The sequence below is a fragment of the Malaya genurostris genome, chromosome 3 (genome assembly GCF_030247185.1).
Source record: "Malaya genurostris strain Urasoe2022 chromosome 3, Malgen_1.1, whole genome shotgun sequence".
Taxonomy (NCBI): domain Eukaryota; kingdom Metazoa; phylum Arthropoda; class Insecta; order Diptera; family Culicidae; genus Malaya; species Malaya genurostris.
The window spans coordinates 286886395-286903042 of record NC_080572.1 but is presented as its reverse complement, the minus strand read 5'-3'; the positions used below and the strand labels follow the sequence as shown (position 1 = coordinate 286903042).

Genomic DNA, 16648 nt, shown 5'->3' with positions numbered 1-16648 from the left:
TGCTGAGGTCATGGCAGAAACGGAAGCCTATTTTGAAGGCCTAGGCAAATCTTATTTTTAAAGGGCATCAAAATGTTGGAGAACATGGAGATTATACTGAAGAAAAAAGAGTTTTCACGGTAAAAAATCGACTTTTTCGGTAAGACATCGCTCAACTCCACAATCAGAACTGAGTTACATTGAGTCTGTCACACTGTAATACTAACATCTCACAGCTTCCGTACCCAGAATTCCATTTTGGGAGGATCCCTAATCAAAAATAAAACATCTAACTTCTTCATGTATCTGATTCTCGGTGCGCCTTTAGTATCTCATTTTTATAAGAAGCCCACAGCTACAAATCGCTTGCCAAATCAGGATGTTTTCTGCGATCATTAGCAAAAACGAATTTATACACTGGAACCTCAGTTCAATTTATTTAAAATTTAGTACAAATAACATAATAAATCAAGCTACCTCCATACGCAAAAGCATCTAGGACCATTTGTGAATATTCTGAGACTATGGAAATCCGTAAGAGATATTTCAAGTCATTGGGGGAATACAATGGGCCACAGCTAAAATTACAACGGATAATGTATATATTTTGTTTACTGTTCATATTTTTAAAGCTACAGATTGCTTATTTGTCTATTTATAGCTGTTCTAGGTATATTATCAGTAGTCCAACTTCAGTAAAAACAGGTCTTAAGATCTACACGAGTAATCAGCAGCTTATGAATAACTTATCAATACTTATGGTCGAAGTCGTTGATTTACATACTGCCACTTAACTAATTTAATTTGTTACAGACATGGACTTTAGTTACTCACGTAAATAATAGGTTCATAAATGCACTTTGTTATGTTGGTAGCTCCTAAGGCCTATACTCCATGTAGTGTTTGGATGAACAAGCACTTGCTCATAATTCAATACAAGTATGGACCACAAAAAAGAAACTCACTAATGTCGTTGGTTACATTGGTAGACCTTAAGGCCTATATTCCAAGGAGATTTTGAATGGACAAGAACTTCCACAGACATTACCACAGTATGTCAATTTGCTGAATATAGTACTACAAGCACATTCCGCACTCAATAGTCACCAGTCACTCGTTTATATACTGATTTCTTTTTTCAAGAGAATTCTTGGATACCCACGATTTAACTAGATTCCATGAAACCAAACAATTCCGTAATATACATTCCATAATATTAGTTAACTGAAGCATGTTGGATAGTATTTTTTACGCAAGTATCGCGTAATTTAAATTCAAAATCGCGTTATTTCGAATAAATCACATAGAAAAAGTAGCGTAAAATAAATTTACGTAAATTGAGGTTTCATTGAATAAAACATTCGGTCCTGCGAGACTCGGTTCAAAAGTCGGTTTTTAGTGATTGCATAGCCTTTCTACAAGAGAAAGGCAAAAATGGATGTTTAAACAGTATGTAAAAAGGGGAAGCGGGACATTTCGCCGAAAGTCATTTCGCCGAAAGTCGTTTCACCGAATAGGTCATTTCGACGAAAGGGTAATTTCACCGAGAGTAATTTCGATTTTTTTTTGTTGTTTACGTTTCTTGGATAGAGGCCACAGAGGTGACACCAGCTGAGTTGTCCGCCGGCCCGCCGTCGGAAGCGGTAGCCTCTCGCACACAAACCTGTAACCGCCCCGTTTGCTCGGTCTACTCAAAGCTAGCTTTCTTTGCTTCAGTTAGGTCCGAACGAGCGGTAGCGAGGTCGCATAGCATACGAACAAAATGATTTGGCGAAGCCGCATTAAAAATATTTTTTCATCTGTACTCAGTTATCGGAAAATACCGCAAACCTGTTATGTACACTAATAAAGTCACCAAGGTTTTTTTTTGGGAAATACGTTCTAAAGTTCATGAATAAATCTACACCTTTTATTCAAGTCTTCGGATCATTTCAGAAGTACGATTGTAGGTCAACAAAACGGGAGTAAACATAATCATTTTTTATTTGTCTTTTTTCATCAATTCCAATCACGGTATTAAGACTAATAAAGAATTCGTCGAAATGACACTTTCGGTGAAATGGTTTCCGGCGAAATGGCTTTCGTCGAAGTGACTTTCGGCGAAGTGACCCTTTCGGTGAAATGCCGTTTCTGTGAAATGACCCTGATTCCTCGTACATAAACCTGTAACCCCCACGTTTGTCCGGTCTACTCAAAGCTAGGTTTCCTTGCTTTAGTTTGGTCCGAACAAGCGGGAGCGAGGTCGAACAGCACACGAACGAGAACGATGTGACGAAGCCGCATTAGATATTTTTTCATTTGCCATTCAGTAAACGGAAAATACCGCAAATATTTGCCTGGTAAATACACCTAAGCAGATTCATTGATGCTTACTAGTTAATAACGTCAACAAGCTATCTTGGAAGCTTCGTTCTGAGGATCATGAATCAATCTTTATTCAGGGGAGTATCCTTCCTGGATTAAACGTGGGGAAATGAGTTTATCTGTTATTTTCAATATGAGATATTTCGGAAGTATAATTGTAGATCAACAAAACGGGTGTTAACGCTATCATCTTTTGTTTTTCTTTATTTTCAATTAATTCCAATTACGATATTATTGGCGTTTTTCATTGAAAAACACTGGTGGCGTGGATTGCTTTGGTTTTGCACTTTCGAGTAGAAATGGCAACGAAACACCATCAGAATATTGCATTTCTGCTCGAAAATGCAAAATCAGAGGCGGCGAAGTGGCATTCGGCGAAATGGCTTTCGGCGAAACGGTTTTCGATGAAACGGCTTTCGGCGAAACGGCTTTCGGCGAAACGGCTTTCGGCGAAACGACTTTCGGCGAAACGGCTTTCGGCGAAACGGCTTTCGGCGAAACGGCTTTCGGCGAAACGGCTTTCGGCGAAACGGCTTCCGGCAAAACGGCTTTCGGTAAAAACGCTTTCGGCAAAACGGCTTTCGGCGAAATGGCATTCGGCGAAACGGCTTTCGGCGAAATGGCATTCGACGAAATGACCCATTCGACGAAATGACCCAGACATGTAAAAAGTAGTATATAAAATTGTCCAATTTCGAGAGATATCAGGACCCCTTGGCCCCCATCTGGGTACGTGCCTGGCGATGAGCGTTTCGGTGAGCATAACTTTTTGAGATTACATCTGATATCTTACTCTGAGCTGCGGAATCTCGAAAATGAACCACAGTGATGAGTGATTTTCTTTGGTTTTGGGATGCATTGGTAATGCTTCTGACTGGTTTTCACTCCAGATGCGGCAATTTTGCTTGTTGACGTATCCATTCAACCTGAAATGAGCTTCGTTGGTGAACACAATTTTTCGATAGAAAAGTGAATCTTCCTTCAACTTTCATGCATGATTAAATTATGGACCAAAAGGCGATCCATGATTAAATTATGAAACTAAAATTGAACAAGTTTGACAAAGACACAAGATGCGATTCACGCGTGATCTGTCAAAAACAGTGTTGCCAAAAAGATATCAGCAAAAAAATCACCCTTTATTCGCGAGTATTTCGCAAACTTTAGGCAACCGAAGCTTAACGCAAGGAAATAAATGAATCTTCTTTTGTTTAGAGATACTTTCATACTTCTTTGATCGGAAAAACAGAAGCTAAATATATTATATTCGACATGAAAGCTGGAAGTTGATTTCGATAAGATGCGTTGAATTTCATTTTTAAAAATAGTATTTTTTTAATGGCCGATTGATTGATTTACGGTAATCAGCGCACACAGTAAATGGAAACTATTTTAATTAGCAGTCAGTCAGTATCCGGAAACGAGCATCCTCGGCCGGATGCCCAGGCCAGCTCAGCAGTTGGCAAACGAAAAGGTTATTTGGTGCAAAAGAGAGAATTTATATTTCTGGTTGAAGTAACGTGACAGTCGCTGCGGGAAATGATCAGCTTCCATTTGGCGTTATTCCAGGCGATGTTGAATATCTTTCCTCAGTTAATGCAGTTAGGAATGCAACGGTATTTTTAAGACTTTAGAATTCGCATCGAAAATGAGAGCATGGAACTGTTTCTTTGGTATTCGCAATTGATGATGTGTTTGAAGGATCAATTTTTATCAGCCGTGGTTCATTGATTTCTAGTTCTTTTTCACCAAGCTGAGTGATTGACACACTTATCGATGTTTGCTGCTTACTAGCTTACTAGTGCTCAAACATCGAAGGTGCACGTGCACCGACAAGTGCATCCGTACCGAAAGCAAGAGTGTTTGATAGTTTTTCTTCGAGCACTTTATAGGAGAACAATTTACTAGACATGCGCACTTTTGTCCCGGTCGTCGTCGTCTCCTAGTCGTTGCCGTTCTCATTGTTTGTACTGCGTTCACTCGACTGTTATATGGTTATAGCCTACAATTCATTGAATCCTAACCATTTACTTGAACTGCTTTCGGTTGTCGAGTAGAGGAAAGAACTTGACAACTTGGAGTCTGCTTCCATTTGATATTTTTTTTATTTTGAAAGAGAAAATTTATCAAACCCCGGCCATGATTCAGGATGGTAGAGCTATCAGTAGTTTTATGTAATCATGCTCCATCATCCAGATATTTATTTAGATCGATTTACGAAACGAATTGATTTTCCTCCCCGGAGCGTTCCAAGTTCAAGTACAAAACTCGCTAACTAACATATTGTCCCAAAAAAAATAGCATTCTTTCTCATTCGGAAAGTATCGAGTACAAGTAATATTCAGATCCAGAATTTAATAACCCATAAAGACCGCATGTTTTGTCGGGTAAACGCAACCGGAAACCGTCAACCAACAGGCCACCACCTCGGGTCGGGTAATTACCGTTGACAGGCAGGGTAACTCTTCCGTGACAAGTTCCCATCGTATCATAGGGCTCGGAAAATTGTTCCCGAAACCATGTGCTGTAATCACTTGTACTGTGCTGGTATGCAAAAACACACGGTAGGCAGGCCTGAAGCACGAAGCATACACTTTTGCTGATTGATTTAGTGAAAATTCAGTTCACTCTTGTCGCAGTATGACGAATCGTTCGTGTGCCTTTAGTTCCCTCACGAAGATGGGAGGGGGGGCACCGTTCTGAATTCTGGGTCGGGAAAAGTTCGTCATTTGGACTGCAAAGAATAATCGATCTCACGGCACGAAACTGGGACTGTGTGTGTGTGTGCTATTACTAGGCCGAACGAAAATGAAATTGCACTTTCGTGTTTGGAGCGAAAGTTGACTTTTACTGTGCCAGAGAATCGGGATACCACATGCTACGGGTGCATTTTCGATGGTTTGGTTTTGTGGGGTTGCCTCCTAGGAAAACCGGAAAATGGTAGTGTGGGGAAAATTTTTCGCATGACCGAACAGATTGATGATGTGGGATGGAGATAAATTAAAACTAATATGATTTTCATAATGGAATATTCATAGTTGTTTTTGGATCCAAGATACCTCTACGACCGCACCAATATTGTTCTATTATAATATTTGTAGTGGATCACACAAAACGACATTTTATGACCGAGGAAAACGGAACCCATTTCAAAGTCCAGAAACTATCTTGAGAGTGTAAAATAGGACCCACCTAAACGGACATCAAAACCTAATGCCAAGTACCACATGAATTGGTTTTCCCATTGAAAAGTCGAATCATTAAAAGACATTAGGTTGGATAATTGTGAAATGTTAAAACTTAGTTTTAACAACATGGATGCGTTACTAAGCAAAATGGTCAGTTCTATGCCACTGAAAACCCTCAACCAAATTCTATACGAGCAGAAAGTTACAGTTTGGTATGATGTTTGTGCGGATATGGTGGTTGGTTCCAATTTTTTCCAAGACGATGATGGCGCAACGAAAACTGTTAATGGCGTTTTCGAGCCATGATAAATGATTTTGTGATGCCCATTGCTCGTATGAAATAGTTTGAATGGCTACTGGTTTAAACAGGACGGTGCAACATGCCATACAGCTCGACTAACATTCGATTTGTAACGACCATTGTTCCCCATACCATACGATTTAAAAAACCACCATATTGACCGATACGTTGGCCAAATCGATGGAAAACGGCGATAAAAGGGCATATTTTGTACTCAATTCTTGTTTTTTTTTTGTTCATATATTATGTAGAGAAACAAATGCTTCCACTTTGAAAGGTCCAGCCTATCTCAAAGGTAGAACTCGAATCTCGAATCGGTAGAACGATCAATATAATTTAATCATGATAAAGTTCATTAATTGAAAAAAATGAGTTCAAATCAATTTCAAAAAACTAAAAGAAGAAATCAGATCACTAAATAAATTATTCATTTAATAAATAAAATCATTCAACAATTTGGATTGAAACGATGCTAAAAGTTAGCCTTGATATACTTTTTCTGTGTTAAATTTGCTATCTAATTTGTTATAACTATTGTTATAAACTTCTGTAGTTATATCAAATTCAATAATAATTGTGATACAAACGTTCCAAAAACAGTTACGATTTTTTTCCCGCTAGAGTCTTTTTTGTTATGACTTTGTTATTTTACCAGTTTACCAGCCAAAAATATTCCAAAATTTGTTACAAAATATTTCTGAAATAAATTACTCCAGTTGTTATAATTCGGTTATTACCATCAGATTGGGGATCTCCAACATATCGACCGGTATTTTACGAAAAAATGCTTCAATATTGGATTCCAGTGTGTCAGTCGTTGTGGGTTTATCCTTGTAGAAGTGAGACTTATCATGACCCCACTAGAAATAGCCCAAAAGCGTTAAATCACACGATCTAGATGGCCAATTGACGAGCCGAAAAAGTGAGATAAACTGATCACTGAAGGTGGCTATCGATTTGGTCATTGTTACGCGTGCCGTGTGGGATGTGGTACCGTCCTGTTGGAACCACATGTCAGGCATGTCTTCTATTTTAGGAGAACAAAATTCACAGTTACATTCCGCCCATCGTTGCCTTTGAAGATGAACGACGCGATGATGCCACCAGCCTATAATCCACACCAAACAATGACTGTTTTGGGACGCATTGGTAACTCTCGCAATGCTTTCTGGCTGGTCTTCACTCCAGATGTAGCAATTTTGCTTGTTGACGTATCCATCTAACTAGAAATGAGCTTCGTCGCTGAACATAATTTTTCGATAAAAACGTGGATCTTCCTCCAACTTTGCCAGCGCCCATTCATGATTAAATTAGAGACCAAATGACGATTCATCATTAAATCATATACCAAACTGAACAAGTTAGACAATGACACAAGACACAATTTACGAGTGATCTGTCAAAAAAACAGTGTTGCCAAAAAGATACCAGCAAAAAATCACCCTTTAGTTACTGAAAGATTTAGTATCTTCCTTGAAACACAAGGCAAAAATGGAGCCTAACCAAACATAATTCAGTGATGCTGCCTGGTGATTTTCAATTTTGAAAATATCATCTTTGGAGACAGCTTTTTTGTGATGCCAGATGAGTAATTCCACTCGAATTCGAAGGTCGTTTTTTGCATTTTTTGATTCGACTCAAATTTAGCATAAGCATTCGTCATAAAGACCAGGGTCATTTCGTCGAAAGCCATTTCGCCGAATAACATTTTATCGAAAGGGTCTATTCATTGAATCCTTAAATGTTTCCCTATTTTTCTTAATATGGTAATTCGAAAAGATTTAAAATAAAGACAAACAAAAGACGATAGTGTTAAAGTCCATTTTGTACTTCTGAGATATCTTATATTCAAATTAACGGATAAATTAGACTACTCTCTTTAATAAAGACTGATTCATGATGTTCAGAACGAAGTTTCCAAGAAAGCTTGCTGATATTATTAGCTACTAAGCATCAGAGAATCTGCTAAAGTGTATCTACCAAGCAAATGTTTTCGGTATTCGATACCGCTCGTTCGGACCTAACTAAAGCAAAGAAACTCAGTGACTCTTTCGGCGAAATAACCTATTCGGCGAAATGACCCGCTCCGCTTTATAACCAAGAAGTACAATTTGCATCATCAGCGCACAGTTTTGACTCTAGTCTAACTGTGGGTAACTACTATATGAAGATACTAACAGAGTTATTATTAACAATCTGTTATTATTTCATTTCAAAAATAAAACTTGAAAATCAGTTATATTAAAGAAGGTATTTTTTAAATATTTTATTTTTGCCTTTCTCATATCGATAGGCTACGGTGAGTGCACTAAATTTCCTCAGAGATGGCTGAATCGATTTTCACAATCGATTCACAATTTTTGATACAAATTTTTTATAATCGATTCGGATAGATGACAAAAGTATGATTCAGCGCTTACTCAAGATTCAAAGAACATAACTATGTGTGTGAGCCTTGTTAGTTTATGGCCTATTGAACATACTTCTTCTATATTGGGCCCCAGTTTCCGGTTCCGAAAGTACCGGAATTAGTGATCTAGTATTCCTAAATTGAGCTTACTCCGCTTTCTCAGAGATGGCTGAACCGAGACATTTAGCATAGGAAAAAATGTTCAATTTTAGTTCCAGTGTCGATTTTTCTCAATTTTTTTCCGGGATAACATCAGATCTCGTCGTTTGCAGAGACAGGAATCAACCCGGCAAATGTTTCCAATTCAGGGAAATCGTTCGAAATATGTTCTGGATGTGATGAAACATTGTACGGGTTGGCGGTTCAATGCATAGGGCGCTGGTCTTACAAACCAGTTGTCGTATGTTCGAGCCCCGACCTGGGAGGATTCGTAGTGTCAGTAGAATCGTAGCACCAGCCATGCACACTGGTTCTGTACACTCTGAATCGGCTTCGAAATCTGATGAAACAGAAGGTCAAATTCCACTACAGGAATGGCTTTGCTTTATGTGATGAAACATTTCTCAGAAAGCAACCAAATTCTGCAGAACTTGGTTCATGCTCAGACTTTGCAAAACCGGTGCGTGGTTCTATTCTCAGTCTCACTCCTGTGGCATATTTTCAGAACAATACACTTTAAACCAATCCAATATTTTTTCCGGATGATGACGTGTGATTTGAAAATTGCATTGTTAGAAAATCAATGAAATAAAACCTGTTTTAATCCACCTAGTCGTGTGATGATGTTTTTCTAAAGTTACTCATACTCTCATTAATATTATTTTTCAAAAAGGTGTGTTTGGGTATTAGCTATCACATCATAAAAATTGAAACAGTTTTGAGTAACCAAATTTAAAAGAATTTCTCTCGATTTCTTCGTCGTCGTTCTGAATGATCGTTTGAAATGTTGAACACACTTCACCCTGTAGTTCCGGAACTGGAAGTAGAATCCGGATGTGATTAAACACCAGTATATAGAGCCGTAAGACATTTTATTTGAAAATAAGAAATTGAAATTAGGAACAGTTTTAAGACAAATTTAGGTGAATTTTCTCTTTTTGTTTCTTCGCTCTGAATGACGAAGGATTTTGACTACTAATTCCGGTACTTTCGGACCCGGGAAATAGTAAATGATATCTTCTAAATCAATTTTTATGGTCAATACCTAACAACACATAAATAACATAAGTTTTAAATGACTAATTCAGAGGATTTTTTCGTATTTGCCTTGTTATGCTTAGAAACACGCTTCAAACGAATTTTTTTCTACACATCACCATGTAATCTCGGAACCGGAAGTCAGTGTTGTTATACGAGTATGTGAGACCATTCATTTGAATCTAAGTTTGTAAAAAACGGATCAGCCATTCAGAAGAACATGGGGTACTAATTTTTTGAAATTTTTGCGCATATCACCCTGTAACTCTGGAACCGGGAGTCAAATCCGGATGAAATTTAAAAGTGTTCTATGGGAGAGTATGGCCTCTCGAACGAATTTAAGATTGTGAAAATCGGTTCAGTTATTTCCGAGAAAATTAAGAGTATATTTTTTGCCATTTTTCGCACATGTCACCCTGTAATTCCGGATAAAATTCGATAGAGTTCTACGGGACCATAAGACCTTTCCTATGAATCTAAGTTTGCGAAAATCGGAGATGGCTGTCCGAGAAAATCATTTTTTTGCACTTACACACACTTACACGCGCACACATAGACATTTTGCGATCTCGACGAGCTGAGTCATATGGTGTATGATATTCAATCCTCCGGGCCTCAGTTCAAAAGTCGGCAATTGTCACAGGGTGTCGGTCATAGTGATTGCATAGACTTGCTATATGAGCTAGGCAAAAACAAAAAGGTTGGTAACAACTGGGATTTGAACCGCGATTCATTAGATCACAAAGGTGAACATTACGTGCTAAACATGTACATCTCAATCGGCCATGAGGGAAAATACAATGGATAGACAGCAAAATGCATACTACATATTTTAATGTTTATGCTGTATAGAATATGGATTGGAAATAAATATAATGATTTGATTTTACGTTTCGTCTTTGACTCATCAGTGCGTAGCAGTTTATGTTGAACTGCTAGCGCGACCTGGTGGCAGACATAAAGTCAATGCTACTTGCAAAACACTTTTTGCTACTACCCCGGAGTGGAATGTCTAAACTGACGTCTCGGACAGAACAAGTTTCGGCTTGCTAGCCATTCAGATTGTGGCAATACGAAATATTGCCTCATAGGTTGCTATTGAATTTTACCTGTACCTGACTTCCGGTTCCGGAACTACCGGGTAAAGTGTGTTAAAAATTTCAAATCGTTATTTAGAACAATTATGTGAAAATTCTTGTAAATTTGGTTCCAAACTGTCTTGATTTGTAGGTTATCCTAGTTTGCACCTGAACAAATTTTCCTGTTTCTATTGAACGAACAGTTTTTTTTAAGAATCCCTAAGTAATATTTATGATAGTGTAAGTAACATAAGAAAGGCACCATCACACCGCTAGGTGGATAAAAATAGGTTTTTCCTGTATCTAATGAAAAACATACTGAAAAAGGAATACTAAAGCAGAAATGAAAATTTAGGAGAAGTTTCAAATTGAAACTCTTGTGCTCCCAGAGCAAGCTGTTAAATTTTATTTGGAACCGATTTCCGGAGCTACAGAGTATTACGGGAAGATGGGGTAAAACGCACCCCCGAGGCAAAATGCACCTTTTGTTTTTCTCAAAAGTTACCAATTTTTTTCACTGAAATTTTAATGAAACTGAAAGTACGCCATAACAACAGATAACTATAAAATTTTGGTAGCGATGGTTCAATCATATCTGGAAAAATAAAAAAAAACAATTATGTCTCTGTTATAAGAATTTTTGATGTTCGTTCCATAGTAATTTTCTAGGGTGAGGAAGACGATTTTAATTATGTAACCAGTGAACTTCTTTTCCAATCATTCGGGTTTTCTAAAATTAGTTCTAATACAGACGATGTATTTGCGATTTTATAGAAAAATCGTCAAATTTATCGTCTCATATTGTTGGGGGCAAAACGACCCGAATTGTGTGAGGCAAAATTCTCAAGAATTCGCTTACAAAAATTATCCACAGGTTATGAATTTAATGAATAATAGCGAACAATCTTCCACCTGGCAAATATTTCGTCAACGAAAAGTCTAAAGCTTTCTTTAAATATGAAGAAGAAGCTTTATGAGGATTGTCATGAGTCCGTTGTGTTGATGGATGTTTACCCGTTGTTTAAGATCATTCTGCCTCTATGTTCAAATAATCGTCACTTCGCGTAATTTAGAATGTATATTTTTCATGTTTTCCACGATCGGGCGTCATGCCCCGCATATATTTCAATAGACAATTTCTAAGGGTTTTGGAAAATAAGATATTTCATGTATTTTTCAATGCATTCAACGAGTATTTGTACGTAATTTAGAGAAATAATGATTACGGAAGATAGTCATGCATGAAACTTTTCCGTGTTATTCTCTATAGTTAAGATATAGCTACATTTCCTTAGAGGGTGCGTTTTACCCCATCTACCCCTATGTGCAAAAAAGTCTCTAATGTCGTTTTCGTTTTTAAATTGCACTACACCGGTGTAGCGAAAGCTGCACTGAAACCGTTCGTTTTTGCCAATTGCACTACACCAGTGCTACACTTTTTCTGCACCGATACCACTGGTGTAGCACTCATCAAAAGTTTGGTGTAGCTCTGTGCAATGGAATCGTTTATTGTAGTCAATGGTTACTGTTTATGTTTTCGTCAGTTTTGTTCGTTTATGCATGCCTCAGTGTAGCACTGCACCGGTGTAGTGCAAATTAAAAACGAAAACGCCATAAAATAGGCACGCACTTTTTCCAGAGGTGGCTAGATCGATTTCCACTAACTTATATTCGAATGAACGGATCTAAAGTCTCGTATGCTGCTTTTGGATTTTATTCGCAATTCAATTTTTCAGAGCCGGCTGATTCAAATGAATTTTCAAAGCCAAACAAATGATAATTTTGTATGATTAGTAGTTTTATGTTTTGCCGTGTTTCGGCTTCGTTGGCTGTCGTCGCATAACGGCATCGATGACATAAGCGAACCGTTGACTGTGTCTAATGTCGTTTTCGCTTGATACCAAACCTAACCCAGTTTCCACCCTAACTGCTGTCAAACCGTTTGTTTGAAGCTAGTTTCGAACCTAGTTTTAACGTTGTTGAACTGAAAATCGAGTCAGTTTCGAACCTGGTTGTTATATCAGGTTTGCTCAAACCGCCGTTGCTAAGAGCGAAAACAACACAGTTTCGTGAAAAGTGTTTGTTTGATGAAACTACCCTGGGTCAGTTTCAGTGTTCTCAAGCGAAAACGACATAACCGTCCAACGAAAGCTACGAACGAAAGATAGAAACACTTTAGTAGGCGTCTCCGTGGTCGAGGGAAAAGTTTTATGCCACAAAAAAAGGATGCTCATAATTGATACGCAGAACTCGTAAATCTTTTTATATCCGTTTTCGCATTATTCTTTGCTCCGTTAAATCTTCATTTGGAATTGACTTTCGGGTGCTGAAATAACGCAGATGACTGCGAACAGTCCGGCGATGTAATTTGTTTGGGAAAATCAAATGTAATTTGTTTGGGAAAATCAGGTCAAGGATGATGGCGAAAGGAAAAGGACACATCAAGAATTGATAGCCATTACATGAAATCACGTTGAGTTGAAATATGTTTCAGGTTTAAAAGTGTCACCGAAATCATTTATTATCTCACAGAAAAAAAAGGTTGAACAAGATAAAGACAATGGGATATTGCAAGCAGTGGTTCCAATGGTGTAAAGGAAGGTTATGTCGCATCTTGTGTTTTTTTTTGGAGGGAATAAACAATGATCTGGTACTACCGATGTTACATAATTTAAACTTTTGACCTTTGTTTTAATTTTTTTAGCTCATATAATAAATTGAATTAACTATAACAAATGACATTAAACACTGTACTTTTCATGTGAAAAAGAGTCAATATTTAGTGCCTGAAAATCGATAGTGTGTATATAATTTGCAACTACAATATTTCAACGCGCGGAATCTACGAAAGAACAAAGCACAACCGCAAATTTCTTCACAGGATTTTCCAGACTTATGGCAGCTATGTCGGTGCTAGCGGGGATTAAAACAGTGACGCATAGGACTTGAATCAGCTGTCGTTTCGTCCTCGCAGAGCGCAGAGTGGACAATCAACCCCAGGGAATGTTTTGTATATCTAATGAAAATAACAGGCAACAGGTAACCAATACTCATTGAGCGCTCAGCACTGTTCTGATGTACGTCACAAGGTTACACATGTGCAGTTTATATTCTACAGTAGACCATTTGCATATAAATCGTCTTCACGGATGCTCGTTCAACGATGGCAGAATTGAAGGGCCGACTCGTGAACCGCACCGCCACTGAAGGTGGATCACATTAAAGCTGACAACGATTGCACTTTTGATTGGAAAATCGCTGTAATGATTTCTATATTTAGACACCATAAAGTAGCGCTTCAATGAGTCCCACTGGGAGGCGGCAGCCACCGTTGAAACTGCGTCCGGCAAGGGCGCCCCTGGGAGCATCAGGAGGAGGAGCGGTTGGAACTCCGAACCGCACCCAAGTTACTGGTACCGAAATCAAAGGAAGCAACAAACACGACGACAGGAATTAATTAATGACACTGAACTGGTTTAGAATGGAGCACAATTTGACACATCAACCGTCCAGGCCAGAGCGGGCATTGTGTCGGCAAGGTATAGTTTTATGAATGCTACATTCGTCAATGTCGCTTTCTGATGAGGTCCGATGTTGTGGACGTTGTCGGTAAAATATGGACAAACATTTGTTAAAATTCGGAGTCATCATCATCATTATTTTATCTTAATTAATGTTTGAATCTGAATGATTTTTTCAATAATCAACATATCAATTCGTCGTTTCAATTTGAAAAGTAAATGTTTTATCAGAGTGCAATAGTTTTCGATGAGGCACAGCACTGGCCAGTTGGGAGAAGTGGCCCCTTTCAGGGCATAATGTACGACATTTTCTTTACATCAAGATACTGCATGGAATGAAAAGTCCCGGGTTTTTCACTGAAAAGAGAATAAATAGTTGCGAACCAGGTATATTTTTGTTGGAAACAAACCTCTAGATGACCCAATACCAAATTTCATGACAATCTATCCACTAGTGTTTGAATAACAGCTGATCGTGTCAGACGAGTTCTAGTTTTCATTAAGCAATGGAAAAAGACGCACCAACGCATTCATGCATAAAAGCACCGGAGAAATTGAATGATTTGCGGTACGGATTGGTTCACCATCCCCCGTATTCTCCAGACCTGGCCCCCAGCGACTACTATCTATTTCCAAACCTAAAAAGGTTTCTCCAGGGAAAGAAATTTTAGTCGAATGCTGAGGTATTTTGAAGGCCTTTTTTTAATTCCTAAATATTATTCTATTGTCACATACCGACGCAAAAATTCCGGTTTGTTACGTTTAAACATGGTCAAACACTGCACGGAATCATGAACGCGTTCTCGTTTTTGGTCAACAGTCAACTTTGAACAGAGTTTTCTCATCGTCAAATGCTCATGCAATATAAAGCCAACACGTTTTTTTGATATCTTTACGATGTCAGCTAACTCACGCAACTTCACTTTTCGATCATTCAAAACGATTTTGTTGATTTTTTTTTATTTTCTGGTGTTACAACGGAGTCTCTACGACCAGCAAACCAACGTTTTATTGTTGTTTCTGATTGAACGAAGTCTTCATAACATTTTTCAAGCCATTGTTGAACTGTATTTTTGCCCATCAGGAAGCAGTGGAAAATTAAAACACGAAATTGGTTTTGATCCATTGTTCTGAAAATAACAAAGGTAGCGTCACTCTCACAATAACTCACAAACTAAAGAATAGAATAACAGGAAATTTTAACAGCTGTCTTTTAATGGTTAGTATGATCTGAAAAAAGGCGACTGCAATAAAACTAGCACCATCTATGTGTTAGGCCCGGGACTTTACAGCCCATGTTTTAAAACATCCTTGGCGTAATATAAAGGCACAAATCTCCGTAAAGGCACAAATCTCCAAATATCAAGGGGAACGTGCCATTTGAGCCAATTTGTTCTGAATATAATAGGAGTAAAAATGGGATCGTACCGTTGTTTTTTTTCAAAATTTTAACTTTATTGACAAAAAATTATAACAAATTCAATATTCAAATTATTGTTCATCGCTAGTCGCTATGAGCATGAAGTTAGCGAGGCACCTCTCGCCGATGATAACGCAAATAGGTGAATAATTTGTTGCTAATTAGTTACGGTAATTTTGAATTTGTTGCTCAATTTTTTTAAATTTTGTTGAGTACTTCGCTAAGTTCATGTGTAGTTAGCGAAGCCCCCTTCCAAATATGCTTCAAAACAAATCGTAGCCCAGTGAATAATTTGTTGCTAATTAGTTATGGTAATTTTGAATTTGTCGCTCAATTTATTTTTATTTTTTGAGTGCTTTACTAAGTTCATATGAAGTACCTGTAACTAACTAGCAACAAATTATTCACTGGGTTTCGATTTAAGAGGGGCATCGCTAACTTTATATGATCTTAGCGAAGTACTCAACAAAATAACAAAAAAAAAATGAGCAACAAATTTAAAATTACCGTAACTAATTAGCAACAAATTAGCAACAGCAATTTGAAGCATATTTGGAAGGGGAGCTTCGCTATCTTCATCTGAACTTAGCGAAGTACTCAAGAAATAAATAAAGGATTGAGCAACAAATTCGAAATTACCGTAACTAATTAGCAACAAATTATTCACTAGGCTTCGATTTGTTTTGAAGCATATTCGGATGAGGGGCTTCGCTAACTTCATATGGACTTAGCGTAGTACTCAAAAAAATAAAAAAAAGATTGAAAAATAAATTCAAAATTACTGTAACTAATTAGCAACCAATCAGCATCAAATTATTCACTGTGCTTCGATTTGTTTTGAAGCATATTTGGAAGGAGGCCTTCGCTATCTTCATATGAACTTAGCGAAGTACTCAAAAAAATAACAAAAAAATGAGCAACAAATTCAAAATTACCGTAACAAATTAGCAACAAACTATTCACCGATTTGCGTTATCATCGATGAGAGGCGCCTCGCTTAGTTCATGCTCATCTAGTCGCCGCGATCCTCGAGTCGATCCATTTCTTGACTTCATCATAATTGGAGAAGTGCTAGATCGTCCGGAACGAACAGTAATCGAAAGGAGTTATTATTAGGCCGTACAGTGGATGGGGTAGGTCTTCCCATTTGAGCGTTTTTATGTAAGTTTTTTTCTGCATTTCCGACGGG

General features: G+C 37.9%; 1 protein-coding gene across 9 annotated transcripts in view; it reads left to right on the top strand.

Moving 5' to 3' along the window:
* Positions 1-16648, top strand: part of LOC131438440 (hippocampus abundant transcript 1 protein) — a 106086-nt gene that overhangs the window by 35921 nt on the left and 53517 nt on the right. For 7 of the 9 annotated variants that reach the window (XM_058608459.1, XM_058608457.1, XM_058608458.1 and 4 more), the window contains exon 2: positions 13223-14057. The exons of the other annotated variants lie outside the window; for them this stretch is intronic. In XM_058608459.1, coding sequence (XP_058464442.1) covers positions 13979-14057 — 79 coding nt within the window. In that variant the 5' untranslated portion in view covers positions 13223-13978. The remainder of the gene's footprint in view (positions 1-13222; positions 14058-16648) is intronic. 9 annotated transcript variants of the gene reach the window in all.